Source organism: Patiria miniata, unplaced genomic scaffold (assembly GCF_015706575.1).
Source record: "Patiria miniata isolate m_02_andy unplaced genomic scaffold, ASM1570657v1 HiC_scaffold_7, whole genome shotgun sequence".
NCBI classification, from domain to species: domain Eukaryota; kingdom Metazoa; phylum Echinodermata; class Asteroidea; order Valvatida; family Asterinidae; genus Patiria; species Patiria miniata.
In genome coordinates this window covers 15803202-15816089 of record NW_024037074.1, presented here as the reverse complement: position 1 = coordinate 15816089, position 12888 = coordinate 15803202, and the positions used below count along the sequence as shown (strand labels likewise).

The 12888-nt window shown below is 41.2% G+C and overlaps 2 protein-coding genes across 2 annotated transcripts; both read right to left on the bottom strand.

Annotated features, from left to right (window-relative positions):
• Positions 1–3687: 3687 nt before the first annotated feature.
• On the bottom strand, positions 3688–6762 carry LOC119744991. The gene has a single exon (XM_038221216.1). The coding sequence runs from the start codon at positions 6760–6762 to the stop codon at positions 3688–3690; it is 3075 nt and encodes a 1024-aa protein (XP_038077144.1).
• A 77-nt stretch (positions 6763–6839) lies between these two features.
• LOC119744990 (neoverrucotoxin subunit alpha-like) lies at positions 6840–8076 on the bottom strand. The gene is made up of 2 exons (XM_038221215.1): positions 6982–8076; positions 6840–6860 (listed from the first exon to the last, which is right to left on the bottom strand). Exons 1-2 carry the CDS (start codon positions 8074–8076, stop codon positions 6840–6842), a joined length of 1116 nt encoding a protein of 371 aa, XP_038077143.1.
• Between the last annotated feature and the right edge of the window lie 4812 nt (positions 8077–12888).

The following is a 12888-nucleotide window of genomic DNA, read 5'->3' as shown; positions in this document are numbered from 1 at the left end:
CAGCAATTGGAAATAACATAAGAAATACACGATAACAAGAGCGAGTGCTCGTTAGAATACTTTCTGTTGAAATATTATGTACTTTGCATGGTTGACTTATTCAGTCAGACAAATATTTTCCCCGTACACTTTTGTATTTCTTTGTCGAAAACCAAAGGCACTCGATTGAATATTTTAATAGTGTCCTATGAAATGTGGACTCTATGCAATCTAATCGCGACCAGTCACGTTTCAATTATTTTGACTTAGGTGTGAGCAATGCAAACAAAGAGTCCGTCTTTCATAGAGTCCAAATTTCACACTTCATTTGTACAACGGTATACTATTATAAATCCTCAGACTTATTGTGATAACTATTCCAAGAGCACTGACGTCTGGGTATAAAACCATGTAAACCACTAGTACGCATAATATTAAAAAGCTATAGTAATTCGAATTGGCAGATTACTTTCTTATTCAAAAGCAAGCATCAGCCTGCATTTATTTAACTACTGTAAAGCGACGACGTATCCTATTGCATCTAAACAGTCAAATCTGGTCATGATAAATTCTAGCCTCAAGTTATCATTCGAAATGTGCATTTTGAATACAATGAAATATTTTGCTTTATCGTCCTTTTGTGCACATAGGATAAAACCGCAAGTTTTAAGAAATTGTGAAAGGTTTTGGTTTCATTAATGCTTGGTGTTACATACAGGGCATATACCTACATTGAGTAAAAGATATGGGGAAATTGTTTTGTGCATCTACTTTTTCGTTATTGGAATGTTCTCGATATTTATTTTCTCATGCATTATGCTTAAACCGTCTACATTTCGAAACCAAAACACTTTTCTTTGCATATTTTTCAAATGTTTCGTTTTGGAATGTTCTTGCTAAAGTAATCATTCCGAAATGAGGATTATAATAATAAACACTTCTCCATCAACATATTTTTTTTTCTCATGCATTATGCTAGATTTCGAAATCAAAAAATTATGTTGCATCTTCTACAGCTCCAACAATCACAAACGTCTGAGAGTACACATTAATAGTAGGCATTATTATGAAGCTATTATAATTCTAACAGTCACACATCAATATTGACAACAGTTTCTAGTATCTGACTCCGAATATATATCTTTCACCATGATGTTACCATTTAAGGATTTACATTTTATACGATCCTCACAATTGAAAAAACTCAACATGAATTATTAATTTGAAAAAAAAAAATATTTCTAAACGTACTATCGATAAAAATGTAATTGTATCAACACAATCAAAAGCTAACTACAAACAAAACACAATTATTAAAGATTTAAATTTATGCAAACATGCTTGAAAAAAAATAGGAATATTCGACATATTGTATACGTTAGAGCGCTTATAGAATTTTTATTATCATTATTATTATTTATTTTTGGGCATCTACTCTTAGTAGCTTCTTGTTATTCTGTTCTGCCTCAAGTAATCATTCCTAAGAAAAGGATAAAATTAACACTTCCCAATTAACTTTTTTTCTCATGAATAATGCTATGTATCGTCTATAGATTTCCAAACCAAAATATGATTTGGATAACAGAAACTTAGTATTAAATCGCAGCAAAGACACACCTAGTATTTGCTTTTCATAAATTTAAATATACTTAACTAAACATTGGGTTATAACAAAAACATTAACAGGTGTAAATTCATGTACCAATATGAATGTTCTATTGCATGGTTACATGGACAATATACCTTCCAATAAACGCCTGTATAATGGTTGCGTACCTACCAAAATGTAACCAACTATATAACATATTCGCGTATACTTGTGATAATATTTTCATCAGCAACAATGAACCACTACAACATCTGGGTATTCAAATTAATATTTGGCATAAATTATAACTATATTATAAATCTAATTGGCGTAAATAGTGACATAGCACTTGACTACACTTTCCATACTATCCTATTCCAAATATTATGTTTCACCATGATGTTCCCGATTTCACGATTGCGGTATTATAAGTTCCTCACAACAATTATAACACTTGACATAAAAAGTCAGCCATACTTCTCAACGTGCTTTCAATAAAAATGTTATTATTCTACATAGCTACACGGATTTAATATTTGGAATCAAAAAATAATCTGCAGACACTTGTTCCTGTCAATATCGGTCGGGTCTTTGCTGGGAATCAATATAATGGAATCAATGTAAGGCGTGGCATTTTAGAAAAACATTCTTCTTATACAATCATGAACTTTTGAGTAGGATTCACACGATTATGCAATTAACAAACATTGAACTTACATATATGTATACGATTACACACATGCACGTATAGTTAACACAGAATAACCGCGTAAATATTTTATGTTAATGTAATATTACATTTCTATTTTAATCTGATCCGAATAGTATCGGCACACGATAAACTACAAGTCATCATAATGACGCTAAGTATACCCACGTTTACTATCGTTAAAATCACACGACCATTTTGTCAATGGGAAAGATGCACTTATCAGTTATGCCGTAAGCAAATCATTAATTGATGCGTGCATCGTGTGCAAAACTTGTTACATTTTGTTTCGCTTCGTAAGAATTGTCCGCAGACCTACCCGAAATTTGACAGGGTTACCTGATAATGGCGAGTTTAAGAAATGCCGAAAAATGTTTTTTATTATATAGATTCAAGAGCAAATTTTGCAATATAAAAAGAACACGATAATATGCAAGGTGCCGTGTGACGTCACAACTCACAAATTACTTCGAGCCTGTGGATGGCCAAATCAACAGAGGTTTTTATTTTTGGTCGATTGAGATGGAGCAGAAAACCGTTGCTGACTGCGCGTTAACTGAGACGTCATTATGACAAAAGGAAGTCAAAGTCGGATAAAAGACACCGGTTTTGTAAGAATGTAAATAATATCAACGTTTTTCTTATCAAGTCTGTCATCTTTGGAAAAACAAAACAAGGCGAGCCTACCGGTAAAGCTGGTCCCAGAGCGTACACAATTCTATTAAAGCGATTTAGAATGGCTAAAAAAAGTTTGCAGAAAAAGCTGTAGGGGTAACGTGGAAATGAATTATCACTTTCGCGTGGAGGCTTGACTTATCGCTTTGACTTGTTTATCATGAAAGTATACAGGGAATAAACGGTGCCAGACTAATGCAAATTATAGATGCATGATATGCAGACCAATGACCAATTATTCAAGAACGTGTCTAAAACGGACAGATCAATTAAACAGGAACAAAGCAGTTAAACGCTGTTCTTTTTCATTTGATAGTGTATCTAAGGGATTGATCCAATAGTCACATATGACGAGCTTGGACAAGGGCTTTCATCTTTAGTCGAGACTATCTTTCTTATTTCTCGACCGATAGTATAGCGGCATGATGTGGCTACCAAGTTAGTAACCACGATTCACCCACTGCATGCATGCAGCTAAGAACAGACACGCACGGCAGAAGGCCAAGCCTGCAAGTAGGCAGAGGGCCAATTGCATGCACGCCAGCAAAGAAGAGGCACATGAAGCTGCAGTGCTAGTCATTTATATTGGCAATTATAACTTTGGTTGAAATGTTGCCAGTAATTGTGGTCTGTAAAATTGTTGAGAACATGACCAACGGATGGAAATTCAAAGCAATTTGGCCTGTATGAACTTCTGCGGTGTAATATTCCCGGGATTAGAAGATTGCTAATATAATTACATTGATGACGTCCAAAACCTTACCAAATAATTCGGTTTCTTGTCTTTTTCGGCAGACTCAAGCAAGGGGTGGTAATTTTCACCCTTGACCTTGTCCATGATTTCTGCCTCTTTCCTAATTCCGTGCAACACATCTACTCTGGTTTGCCAACCTTTCTTGTGACTGCTTTTCTCAATTTCAATCAGGACGTCCACATACTCTGGAGTGCTCAGTGGGTTTGGTTTCAGCGCAATTTCCTCTAGACGCATGATACTTTGACGCGTGTCAGACACTAAATTGCAGACACAAGCGCGGACCGCTTCTACTTCTTTGACTTGATTTTGAATCACCTGTTCTACTGCCATCTTCTTTCCTGGTGCATCTTTGTATCTTGCCTCTATCTCCTCGTAGGTTCTCTGTTCTTTCTCAGTATGGAACTCAAAAATGTAAGGCTGATTCAAATGCACATCCCATGCACATTTTGCAGGACACACGGTACATTCTCCATCTTTTATAGCCAAGCAACCCACCTTCTTTGCGTTGTCAGTAATAGCACATGGGTAGTGGCAGGTGAAGTGACACTTGCTGCAGTTGGTTATGAATTCTCCTCCAGTTATCTGAACCATCTTGGACTTTGGAACTTCAAGTTCGAACTTGAAGTCTTTGTTTGCCTCGATCTCTATCTCGTGTTGCTGCAGAAGCTTACGTTCCCTCTGTAGCTCCTCAAGCTTGCAAATTCCAAGATTAATTTGACGTTGGAGACCCTGTACCATCACCTCCAAACGTTTTCGTTCTTCGAGTACTTCCTTCGTCAGGACAAGACTTCGAGGTTCCAGGGTCTGGATTTCCAGAAGGAAGTCTGTCATGTTTTCATTACCCATTTTCCAGAACATGTCGACCATTTTACCTTTTGCTGCTTTATCGGCTTTTTTTTCGGAACCCTTGCGATCCGTGTCATATCCCACAAATAGTGCAGAGTTGTTGAACTTGAATGCACTCTTAGTGTCTATATGAGGGATATCTGCTTCCTCGACTGCATCCAAAACAGGTGGTTCGCTCTGGTCTGCGAACGTCACCAGAAGGCGACTATAGTCCGATAAACCCTCCCCAAACACAGACAAAACAGAATCGAACACGTACTTCTGGGTCTGGGTCAACCGAGAATCGGACGCCCTAACGACGAACCCGATGGCGTCAATGTGATCAATACCGTGGGACTCGGAATTCAGGAAGAATCCACGGATCTGGTCAATGATCGCCTTGTCTCGTTCGATGCCACGCGTATCCCCAAAGCCTGGAGTGTCTATTATAGTCAGAGTGTAGGGCAAGCTGAGATACTTGTTGCGGTAGAAGGTGTAGGATGTGAGGACCTGAGTCTGGCTGTGAGCTTGAGAAGACAATCTCGCCTCGTCCTCATTGATCATCTTGAAGCGGAAGTCATCCTTTTGCTGAACATCTAAGATGTGGTTTGCCATCGCATCGATGAGTGTACTCTTGCCCGAGCCAGTTACACCAACCACCATGATCACTTTGTGCTCGACACCCTGTATTTTTGGTGGCTCGCCGAAGCTGAAACTTTGGCAGTAGGGTCTGCGGCACACTTCTTCAAGTGGGAATTTCAAGATGCACGGTTTTCCGTTCTTTTTATTTCCGGGTTGCAATGTTTTGGCGTTGACTTTTATTTCATGCTTCAGAATTTTTTTGGTAGTGAATGAGACAACTTTGCTATTTTCGCCAAATTTGTCCTTCTCACCACAGACGGCAGTCACCCAGATTTTGATCTTGGTTTTAAATGTTGCGTCGTTGATGGTAGAAGTGAAAGAATCGTCGCTGGTATTAACTTCCTTCTGTTCGACATAGTTGGTAACACCGACAATCTGATAATCGACCCGATAGTGTTTGATGGCTTTTTGTTGGCTGATTAATGTAGGCTTCGACCAAGAGACCTTGATATCTGTCGCTGATGTCTGTTCAACTGTCACGTCAGTCGGTGGGCCAGCCGGAAGCGTCGTAAATGGAACACTGGGTTCACTCTGTGTAGTGTAGTCATCCTCAAGCACCAGTACGACACGAGATATGTACGTCCTGTTCGGCAGTAGACCAGACAGCTTATATTCGTTGCGTAGACTGTAGGTCAGTACATGTAACCACTTCCATTCTGGTATCTGGCTTTGCTGTTCTTCAACCTCAGCGTATTTTATGAAATATTCCTTGAGCTTCACTCCTGGACCTATTTTGGTAGGGCCTGTCCACTTCATGTTGACACTTGATGCTGTAACATCGCCCAGCTCCGGTTTGCCTGGTTGACTGACAGGAAACGTAGCGCAAATATCGCTGTTCACACTGGGAAGACTATACACCCAAGATTCATAAATGGCAACCACCTGAAACACGTAGGATTCGTTGGTTTCAAGCTTGCGTACGGTAAACCTTCCTTCCGAAGATCCAGTCCCTACTTCTGGTTGCCAATTTGGCACTGCCCCGTTTACAACCTTCCCATAATGAACGATATAACTTCTGATGGTGACATGTTTCCCTGACTGAGCTGGATGTTCCCACTCAAGAGCGATGCTGGATGCTGAAGTAGGACGTGCGTGTGGCTTCCCTGGAGGGCTGGCCGGTAGAGTCGTCACCCTGTCACTGCTCTCACTGTCTGGACTGACGCCTACAGAACAGACTGCTGTGATCCAGCATTGTAAATCTTCATCGGGTTCGAGATTCTTAACTGTGCAGCGAGTGTCTGTGCAAACTTTATCCAAGATATCACCAGATTGGTTCTTCCCACGAAACCTCTTGTATTTGACGATGTACCACTGTACACCGTCCACGCCTTTATCTGGCGGAGACCATGAGACATTGACAGTATTATGATCGATGACCTCACACTGAGGCTTTCCCGGTTGGCTTGGTGGCTCGAAGTCTTCTTGAGCAAGTGTACCATGTCTGTACAATAAGACTGTGCCACCAACTTTACCCTCTTCTTCGGCTGATGAGCCAATATCAAACCCAGTCACGATGAACGTGCATGTTGACTGACGGTTACTGCGAAAAAAGCTGGCAAACAGTTTCGTCTTGGTTCTCAACAACCTCATCAGAGAACCATCATCATACCATTGGTAAAAGCTACAGTTGCTTTTCACTCCCTCGGCGAGGAACTGAGACAGGGACCTCAGATATCCTTCCTCTTTCCCTGCCAATCGAAAGGTTAGGCATACAACATTATCTTTGCTTGGGTTCATCACGATGTTTTCCAATCTTTCTTTCGACTTAACAATCTCTATGTCATTCAGAATCTTGACGTGTGAACTCACGGCACTCAACTCTTTGCGCTTACTTTTTAGCCAGGCATCAAGTTCGGCCAGTTTGAAGGGAGTCCCAGTTGCCGCGTTCTGCAGCATTTCTTTCAGGTCACTCTCCCCTTTGCTACCTCCCTGGATTAATGGGAACTCGTGCGCAAAGTCTCTCTGGAAACGCGTTTTAAAGTCGCCAAGCATTCGTTTGAAAAATGAGAACTTATCGGCAAACTGTGGGAAATCTACGCACAGCGGATCAGCTGCCATTTCGCTGACACGCGTGGAACAACGCTCTAAACCCTCCAAAAACTCTTGCACCCGAGAAAGAAGGCCATCGCTCATAACCCTGTATACCCTGGCTGCTCTTGAATCGATCTTGTGCAATGGATACAAAAAGAACTTTACCGGAACTGCTTTTTTTTTAATCATATCAGGTATTTCTATAAGTAACTCAGAAGCAGCATAGTCAGAATGGTGGCCCTCTACATCTAAATCACAGTGAACCTTGCATTCTACATCGCTTGCTGACTTAGGGTCAAACGCGAATGACTCTTCCCCCTCTTCTGGGCAGGATCTGAAATTAGTCACCAAGGCATTTAGTGACTTCAGACAATCATCTTCTGTGCTTTCCCCACAAGTTTTGTCGAAGACAAAGAAAGTGTTGGACCCATACAAAATCCCCACCACTACGTGAGTGGCCTTACCTTCTGTGATCACCTCTAAATTCAGAATTTTGCAACTACCCAGTTGATTGTGTGGCAGTTCTTCGATCACGCTCGTGGCTTTAGAGTACACAGAAAGGCGACACGTGCCTTCTGGCGGCGGCTGATCAGTCAGAAACTTAGCCGAGCCTGCCGGTTGCACTAAATCAGCCAGAATGCTTGCTTTCAGAGACTCGTCTACCTCGAGAGCTTTGAATTTGTCGTTGAAGGTATGGGACTTCACCAGGGTCACTTCGTGACTTTTCTTTTCACTGACCTTCTTCTGTTTTGATATGGTCTCTTGGTCCCAAAGGGTGGCACCAGGCGAGATGATTTTTTGACTACGGCAATCATACTGGGTACCGAGGCACATCCGTCTGCCGAGGGCTGGGAGCTCCAGCGTACCCTCCATCGGGACTATGAGTCCAAACACTCTTCGCCAGCCAACCAGTGATGCCTGTAATTAAAAACGTCTTAACATGAGCACCTATTACCGATATAGCATCTTGTTTTGCTTAGAAGAATGTCAAACAATAATTGTCCCACTTATCGACTTAATGTCAGAGTCAACCTTAAAAGGATAAAAGCGACCGATAAGATTAATTGAGTGGTCGGGCACAACCCGGGCACTCTCTGTTATTGTTCTGATAAATCTTTCTTTTTATCCACAACCCGGGCACTCTCTGTTATTGTTCTGATAAATCTTTCTTTTTATCCGGACAATACTTCTCCGCGGGTTTTCTCCTAAACGGTATATGGTATGAACTTGTAACTTTCAACATATATCGACCTTAATCCCTAATGGTGCATATTACTCTGACGTAATGATGACGCCATCAGGTGTCAAATTACAAGCGATTTTTGTTGAAAAAAATGACGATACTATTTTACCTATAACTCTTGAACAAAATGTTCAATTATTTTCCAACCCTGTAGTCATATAAACCATTATTTGATAAACATTTCAGGTTGCGTACGTGAACTCGCTTGACCTTTACTTCCGGGTCTACTGGAAGGTCAAAGTAGGTCAATTCGAAACGAAGACTTAAGCCTGAAATCAAAACAAAGCATAATTTCTTCCAAATGGTTTAAGGTATGATCATAAAACCTAGTGTGAACTCGTACCATGTTACCATTATGGATATATAATGGTATAAATTATGAAAGTGTTTAGTGAGGAATGCCAGACAAAAACGCAGTGTGATGACGTCATCTTTCGAAAGGGCTTCCCCGAACGACACATAAAACAGTGTTTGCTTTCTTTAAGTTGAAAACCATCCATTCAAATTTTATCAAAATCGCCCCTTGATGTCTTTAAATAACCACAAATAACTTGGCAAGGTTTCAAATTCATGACGTTATCGGACCGGAAGTTACTGCTATGAGAATTTTAAAACAACCCGCATTTTAAGTTTATTTTATACAATTCGATCCATGTCGAATATCTTCGTAGCCCAAATAACGATATCCATTACAATGTTCACTTTTTGCATGCTTTCAAATACTGTGACGTTATCAAACCGGAAGTTAGATGTTATGAATACATACACTTACATTTTTCATATTTTCATACATTATTTAACTTCCACACAATGAACATGTATCCACTCCGAACTAAATCCGTATTCACTTCCCGTTTTTGAATAATTACGTCATCAAGCCAGAAATAACTTAAATGTGTACATAGAATGTTTACTGAATTTTATCACAAAATAAGTGATTGTACTGTAAAGGATTTAACTTTTGATCCTTTGTTCTTACATAAAAATATTCATAACTTAACTCGGCAGTGTTTAATGAAAACAAATGCCTGCCCGAACACTCTGCGTTTGTAAAAACAAACGCGAACCTCTAGTTTAAAATTAGTATTCATTTCGTGCAAAGTTTAAAAAGTTTTATTTGTATTTACTCATTTACGGCACGTTTTATCATTGATATTATGATATTCTTACCCACGAAAGACAATCTTTATCCGATGTTAAGAGTCCTCCACTGCCAAAGACTGGAAGAATCGAAGCCAAATTATCTGGGGAAAATATCCATGAAGGGCGCGGCTGAGTGTTTTTGTTTAACTTTCCACATAAAATTCCACCATTGAACTTCAATGGACCATAAAAATGAAACCCAAGCCGACATTTTGTGCTTAACATTATTATACCTCTGCGTGGACTTCAAGAAAATCAGGGATTATGTTACATTTATTTTTTCTTTTAACTTCAGAGCAGTTTTAGCACATTAATTGAAAGACATGTAGGATAATGTAAGCATTTTGTCCGCTTCCAAAAATAACATTACAATGCCATGAGTTTGATCCAAGTATGTTTTTGAATTTGAAACAGGCTACTTTTGGGAAAAATGTAAACGCCTCTCTGTCTGAGATAAGTAACGAAAAATGATTGCAATTGTGTGCCAAACTACGGAAGCCCGTTCGTGCCAGGTTTTAAAAGTGAAAAAAAAATATTGCGAAATAACACAATAGGTTTGCGAAATCATGACGCAATAGTATTGCGAAATAACGCAATAGCATTGCGATTTATTAAATCGCGGATCCAGGGGTGGGCCGCGGGGGCACGTGCCCCCCGTCTAATTGACTCCACACAAAAAAGGGGGAAAAGAAAGGAAAAAAGAGGGAGGAGAGCGAAAAGAGGGGAAGGAGGAGGCAACCTCCTAACAAAAATACCGGCGCCGATATTAAACATCAGCCTGCAAACATTGCGTAGTGGCAGTATGACAGCGAGCTCAAGAGTCGATCGAGAAGCTTCGAAATAAACCGCGATCCCACCGTACGTACCCCGTATAACGTAACCCTGCATGTACATGTATGTATACTTATGTACGTACGATGCATTCTCTACGAAAAAGCACGTGCAGCTTTTTGCTGTGTTGCGCCACACAGGGTGTGTTTTCGTAAGAACAATTTGCCATTATTTCCACGCGCTTGTAAATTACAACTTATACTTTTCACGAAGTCCAAAACATTCCATTGTTTTAAAATGTGTTCTTCAACGTCATCATACAATTTTCGTTAAGACTTTATTCGAGAAACGATGTAAAACCCTGAAAAAAAATAAACACCCCTGAAGATATACATGGATCCGTCCATAAAAAGTCTTTTTTTTTTACGAAGAATGGCGCGATCCGTCTGGTTTTGACATTACTACGCGTTGCTGAAAATACAAATCTGATATGTTTGTTACTTAAAAAGGATCTGTTTGTTCTTAGGACAAAAAATCAGCAGTTATATAGCCAAGAGGCAAGTTTTAGCACCCGAGACATGCTCTGGCAATTTAGACGGAGCGCGGTGTGTTGCTTTTTCAAGTGCAAGCGAGCAACTTTGTTATCGGAGTTCGCAGGTGGCGGCTGCGGGCCGGCGCCCGTCCGTGCCGGGTCGGGATATGTATTCACCAATTCCCGATGTCTATTTCTCAACGTCATCATCTTCAATTATTTACTGTATTTTTTTTTACGTAAGGCTAGGTTTACACTATGTTCCAGACGGCCACGGCAATCACGTTTTTGGCCACCGTGGACAAAACGGTATGGACGTGAGACAACGCCGGGGGACGGGATGGGCAAACGTATGCGTGATTGCCGTGGATGCCGGGCCAGATTTTTAAACTGTCAAAAAATCTGCCACGGCAGTCATGGTGCATGTGCATTCCCCGGCATCGGTCCTTTCAAGTTTTGTCACGTTCTGCCGCGTTTAGCGGGCGTTTTGTCACGGTTCCTGCGCGTTTTGTCGCGTTTTGCTTCGTTTCTCACGGTAAGCTAGGGTGTACGGTAGCCGTTTCGTCGCGTTCAATCACGGCGCGCCCAGATGTGTAAAGGTTTACAGGCCAGGTGCGATGTAGCCTTTCACCAACGCCATCGTGGCTTAACTTGCCCGCATTCAAAGCGGCGAACGCGAAGCGACTGGAGATGGAGACCACACATGCGAGTGGCGAAGCCACGAGGGCCTTTTGCAACTTGTCGAGAAATTCTTATGTTTTTCTTTATAATCTCGATTTTTGCTACCCCAAAAGGGTAGCAAAATTCCAACCAATCATCAGCCTTTTCGTGCGTACGTGGCTACCCACCCGGACGCGAACGCGTCGACGCGTCACGTCGGATGCTTGCACAAAATTTAAAAACAAAAAATGCGAGTCTAGTTTTCCACGAGATCGTGACTGCGTAATTGTTATTACATTATCTTATTTTAACTTTACTTATAAAGGTAGTTCAACAAATTATTTGAGGGTATGAACTTTTTTTTCATCTGAACTTACAGTTATTTGCTCTTACGGTTTCCTTACTCACCCTTCTTTTAAAAATGGAAGCGACTAGGCAAAATCCGCGTTGTGATTGGTTAACCTTCAGCACGCTTCTTATTTGCATAAAAACTATGAATAATTCAACAAAATCAAGTTGCAAAAGGCCTCGTGGCTTTGCCACTCGTGCGTGCTGACTTAATCTTTGTTCCTGTCGCTTCGGGTCTTCGCAACTCCGCCGCTCTAAGCCACGAAGGCCTGGGCGAAAGGCTAGGTGCGATGCGGCGTTTTGCGTTCTACTACGGTCTGATACGGCGAGCGCGGTCTGGGAGGGAGTATAACAGCATACAATGATTGCTATTGCTTGTGAGGCTTTCTTTTCATACCATGGGCATAAACTTGCTCCGAAGCTGCCCGATGTACACGTTTCATCCGTAGAAGGCCTTGACAGAACGCGAAAAACGTGTCAGACTTTGATTAGAACGTGAGGAACGTGAGGGATCCCAGAGGGCCCCATCAGAACGTGACAGGCCGGTACTGGCATTCGTGGAAGACCGCGGGCCGAACCGTAGAGCGCCTTTGAGCCTCCGGGACTCAGCAGCCCCTTCCCCCCACGGCCCATCACAGATACTGTGATAGACCGTGAGAAAACTTAGCAGGACCTAAAAAAACCTGACTACGGAGAAAAAAAATGCCAAAATCCCACGGCGCACTACGTTTCGGGCAAACGGGGCTGCCGTGACCGCCGGGAACACAGTGTAAACCTAGTCTAACAAAATGACAAAAACCCCTTCACAATGTATCATACCATGTGTGAATTGCAATCATGGCGCCGAAAGGCCCGATGATTATTTACTGTATAGACGAGTCGCATGTATACGAACTACGATGAGTTTATACAATTTGTCTTGCTGCGCCGCCGATCTCCCGATGTCATGTACCTGTACGTGTATACACTAGGCCCTATTCTTGAAATT

Bases quoted from the DNA above. Each gene is read 5' to 3' on its own strand.
- LOC119744991 (XM_038221216.1), bottom strand. From the start codon at position 6,762: ATGAGGTTGTTGAGAACCAAGACGAAACTGTTTGCCAGCTTTTTTCGC.
- LOC119744990 (XM_038221215.1), bottom strand. From the start codon at position 8,076: ATGGAGGGTACGCTGGAGCTCCCAGCCCTCGGCAGACGGATGTGCCTC. The intron at 6,861-6,981 runs GTGAGTTCACAC...TTCGATTGGCAG, and splicing joins AGCGCAAAGAGTTGAGTGCC to GGAAAGAGGAAGGATATCTG.